A 5,000-nucleotide genomic window follows, 5' to 3' on the forward strand; every position below is an offset into this window, starting at 1 on the left:
ATTTTTGTGCAAATGAATTAGATTTTTCTGGGACAAAAGTCCGAGCACTTTGAACTGAGGCCGAACCTGTGTCATTTCCGACTGCTCCTTCGCATGCATCGAGTGTGCCTGTATCACCCACTAATAAATCCACTCTTTAAATAACTTGCCCAACTCCTTTGGTATCAAGATACTGATGAAGGTTTTCTATCTTCCTATAGCTACAGCATCTGTTAAGTATCGACCTCTGCGGCAAGAGACAATGCTCTGTTAGCCCATCCTCTGTGAACCGACCCCCACCGATCGGCCGCTCACAATCTTCCAACGACTCACAGACACATTGGAGCGTAGCCAGTCCAACAGAAAAGACAACGACAATTACCCCTCTTGCGAGAAATGAAGCAAAGAGGTTAAGTTTTGATGGTACCAGTAAGGGACAGAATTTCTGCTCCGGGCCCTCGAGAAAAGAGACGACTTTGACGAGTACAGACGTTCGGAGTGAGTGGCAGGAAAGCCGGTCAGAATCTCCGCAGAGAGAGCTCCTTGATTCTGGAAGCATAAGCCCTTCTACCGCTCGTCGCGACAACATCGATGGGTGCGAATCTGATTCCGTAGAAAAGATCAATGCAGGGTTTAGCGATGAAGACGAAACAATGGAAGATCCTTTTATTGACGATGCGGAAGACTTCAGCTGTTCAAACCGATTTACTTCAAAGGATAGTCGAATTCAGAATTCGATGTATGAAAGTGAAAGAGATTCAGAAAGACAGGACGTTGAAGAGCAATTACAAGACACTTTGAAGAGTCAGGGGATCCCAGAATGGTACAATGAAACCTGTGCATTTGAGGATGCAACGAACGAATCACTTACATCTGTAAAGGATCCCGAAATGAAGGGCCGTAGAGGTGACGGACAAAATGACACCCCGTTCGATGGACATTTCGGTGATTACGTGCCTAGTCTGAAAGAAGGGCCATTAATTCTTGGTTTCAACGGCACCCAGAGGATTTACAAACCAACGCATCAGAACAGAGTTGCAAACACCAGTCAAGGGAGTTCAACCGCTTTGAAACCTCGATTTATTGTTAACACGGAAAAAGAGGCTATTCCAGATTCACTTATAATTACCAATTTTGATACTGTATTTACTGAAAATGACAATTATCGAAACTATGATAAAGAAGAAAATAAACTGACTCCAAATGCACCGAAAGTAAACCGTCTTTTTGACATGAAGGAATCGGGAAATCAAAGTGACGAAAAGTTCACAGAGGAGACACTTAGCTCAGACAGATACAACGATGTTGTTCCAAGTGGCTCCCGAAGTACACAAGATATATCGGCTTACAAAAGAAAAATACACAGGAAAAAAGACAAAAATCAGAACGGAAAGATAGAGAGAACATTCTTTGTTTAATTTATCTTTGTTTTTAACTGTTCATCAACTTACAACAATTCGTTGAAGAGACTTCCAGTCACTCAGTTTGCAAGGGGTAGTGACCGTTGCGTCAGTACGCATGTTCGCAGCTGGAAAACAAGGAAGAGACCGAAAAAAGGAAACCAAAGTGCGAAAAATCTAACCCAAAATGCTGCTACAAAAATGACAATAAAAAAGAGAGAAAAACGAAGCAACGACAAAACCCATAGTGAAAAGATAAAATGTTTCAATTGAACCATTATTCCTTTATAGTGAACGTCAATGTTTATCACCAGAAACTCATAAGGGTTGAAAGGGGTAACGGCCCCTTGTGTGCTGGGAAACAAGCTTCTGAATATTCAATTTGCTAAGTACCATATTTGGAACAACAAGAGCTAGGGGTTTCCAAATATGGTCCTTAGCACTGAAACATTCAACTAAACAGTTCGCACTGAATATTCGGAAGCTGTGAACGCGCGTTACACGTTTCAACCCTTATGGGTTTCTGTTATCACTGAAAGAGCGAGTGTAAATTGACACAAATTGGCAAAAAGAGTGTGTCTTGTCGTCTGCACTATACATTGGAACAGTCTGCGATTAGACATAACTGCGGTTTCATTCAAGCTCCTTTTTTCAATCCTCGTCACTTACATCCAAGAGTGCAAATGAAAACGACATACATCAATGATTTTGATGATTGTCATGAAGTGTCTCGTAAGGTATCGTGTCAGTTAACGTCGTATTTAAAACAGTAAACACATGCCTTTGTGTTATTTTTGAGTGTGTCCTTTTTATTTGTTTACCTGTACCGTAACTTGAGGAGAGAGTTGGGGCGGGAAAACTTTGTGAGGTTTGTCGCCTGTATTTACAAGTAAGTGATATTAGGATAATGCTAAAGTTAGAATCAGCTTTGGTATCTCCGTTGAGAATTTTGAGACAAAGAAAACGAGAAGAAAGTACTCAATTTAATGTGAGGGCTTTTAATCTTGTCTAAATATTCATCGATTGAGAGCATTTTCTTTAACGAGTTTTTGAACGGACAGTAGGGAGTTTAAGATCTACGACGCGACGGCAACGAAAACTTCACAAATTTTGCATATTTCATGAGCAAAAACGATAGCTTTGCACGCTCTGCACGTGTTTTTTTTTTTCATTTTTTTACATTTCTTTCTCGTTTTCGACAAATCTGCGACGTGAAATGACCAATTCTCAAGTTTTACGGAAAACGTGAACAAAAGGCAGCGAATTTGAATTTTCTGTCGTAGACTCAATACCGCACCTCCAAATTCAGTTCCTGGAAAGTTACACTAGTTTTTAGTGCTTAGACAAGCCCACATAATGACGAAAAAGATTAATAAACTTGCATTTTTAAATGACGACTTCGTTACCGTCGCGTCGATCGCAAAACTTAAACTCCCTAATGCCAGAGTTGAAAGACTGCAGCCCTTCTACGTGTTACATTAATCGCTTCATTTGTTTTCTTCCCTGAGTTGTTATTTAAAATAAAGTGAAAAAAGGAAAGAATCATAACTAGCCATCAATCGCCAATACGATTCGTATCCTCGAGAGCTTGTTCTGGAAATCTATTCAGTTCAGTCAGTGCCTTTTCACAACATGTACTTGATCAAGTGAAGCTATGATCTTCGCAGTTATGAACGCAATTTTTACAATTGCGCAGAGAAGCCTGAAAAATTCAGGACTTCAACGGGGTTTGAACCCGTGACCTCGCGATTCCGGTGCGACGCTCTAACAACTGAGCTATGAAGCCACTGACGTTGGGAGCCGGGGCCCGTTTCTCGAAAGTCCCGAAACTTTACGGGTCATTTTAGGGTGTCACAATTGCCTCTGTATCTCAAGAACAGAGAGGATTTAAGTCGTCAAACTTCACAGTCATATTTCTTTTTGTTAACTTGAAAATATTTCAAAAGATGGGTTTTCCAAAGCAAGCTTTTGGCATTTTCACAAATGGCTTTTCGGGCCCGAAAAGTTTTTTTGAGAAACGGGCCTCTGGTCATTTGTGGGTTCTAATGGTCCCGTGAGGAATGAAGTCCTGAATTTTTCAGGTTTCTCTCCATTAGAACCCACAAATGACCAGCTCCCAACGTCAGTGGCTTCATAGCTCAGTTGTTAGAGCGTTGCACCGGAATCGCGAGGTCACCGGTTCAAACCCCGTTGAAGTCCTGAATTTTTCAGGCTTCTCTACGCAATTGTAAAAATTGCGTTCATAACTGCAAAGATCAGAGCTTCACTTGATTTTATATCCGCAGTTCATATATGATTCATTTCATATACCATTTCATCATTAACATGTACTTGGTTCATTAAAAATAACTTATCTATCTCATTTACCAATGAAATACATCTATCTGATTCTTTCAAGAAATAGTTTGAACTGAATGAGGTGAGACTATGTCCATGGTACCGTAGCTTTGGCTTATTGTAGGTGTAAAATAGGTTGGTCTAAAGGCCTGGGACACACTAGGTGATAAGTCGCTGCAACACGTTGCGTTGCAAGGAGGCAGCGTGGTCGAGTGGTTAGGACGTTGGGTTTGCATGCGGCTGCTGCGGGTTCAAATCCTTTGATTTTGCGGGTTCGTTTCCTCTGGTTAGGATTTGTTTCCGGTTGTCCCGGATTCAACTCTACCACGCTTTGTAAATAGCCAACTGGTTGCCTCCTGCCAGTTGGGGTTCTTAATAACGTTTCTGTTAACTTTGAATTGTTTCTTTCACATTGTTAAAAGTGGGGTGCCTGTAAACTAGCATGATAGCTAAGTGCACTTCCACTATAAACAAAGCATTTACATTTTTACATTTGGACAAGTCGCCGCAAAAATTCGCCTCGTGTGACACTGTTAATTTTGTGAAAATCATTGTCTCTGCCGCAGAATTTTGTCGCTGCGATCCGGTGTACGAATTCAAACCAGTCTGAATTCGTGGGACTGATTGCAGCGACAAAATTAGCGAAAACAGCGTTGTCGCACCGTGCTTCCGGCAACAAGTCGCTGCGACAAAATAAAAAGAAAACTTTCCCCCTCATACGAGATCACTGCGTGTGCACTGAACACGCGTCGTGTCACAGCGATTGGTTTGTAATTAGTAAACACGGAGCAACTTGTCGCAGAGACTGTCGCCGCGACTTGTCGCCTAGTGTGTCTCGGCCTTAAAACACCGGTCACTGGAATTCGACAGGTCAAGACTAGAGGTTCTTATTCCACCTATGAACAACTTAGCCGAAAGTTTTCCCTAGACCTGTAACAACATTTTTGTTCAGTTATAAGGGATAGGAGGCACTTTTAGTGTTGTTTGTTTATCTGTAGAACGGTGACATGTACACTAACCTGTGACTCGTAACTTGTGTTTTAGACCCTCTGGTGTAAAATGGAGATCAAATGCGGCTCATTGTCACCTTAGAGTATTGTTGTCACAGCTCATTTGCATCGCTCTGACAACGCTATGAAGTCTGCGTCAAACTTGAGCCATTTTTGTAAAATAATCGGCTTGCTCCCATTGTTTTCAGTTATTCTACATTTCGAGTCATATATCACCAAAACGTTCAGTTGTGCATCTGACTGAGTAAGTTGATACAAACTCGTTCCCAGGGTT

The 5,000-nt window shown here is 41.5% G+C and overlaps 1 protein-coding gene across 2 annotated transcripts in view; it reads left to right on the plus strand.

The window, feature by feature from the left end:
- Positions 1 to 2,366, plus strand: part of LOC138015546 (gamma-aminobutyric acid type B receptor subunit 1-like) — a 23,752-nt gene extending 21,386 nt beyond the window's left edge. For both annotated transcript variants that reach the window (XM_068862616.1, XM_068862615.1), the window contains exon 16: positions 201 to 2,366. In XM_068862616.1, the coding sequence (XP_068718717.1) occupies positions 201 to 1,397 (1,197 nt within the window). In that variant the 3' untranslated portion in view covers positions 1,398 to 2,366. The remainder of the gene's footprint in view (positions 1 to 200) is intronic.
- The last annotated feature ends 2,634 nt before the right edge of the window (positions 2,367 to 5,000 follow it).

Source organism: Montipora capricornis, chromosome 9 (genome assembly GCF_036669925.1).
Source record: "Montipora capricornis isolate CH-2021 chromosome 9, ASM3666992v2, whole genome shotgun sequence".
NCBI lineage: Eukaryota > Metazoa > Cnidaria > Anthozoa > Scleractinia > Acroporidae > Montipora > Montipora capricornis.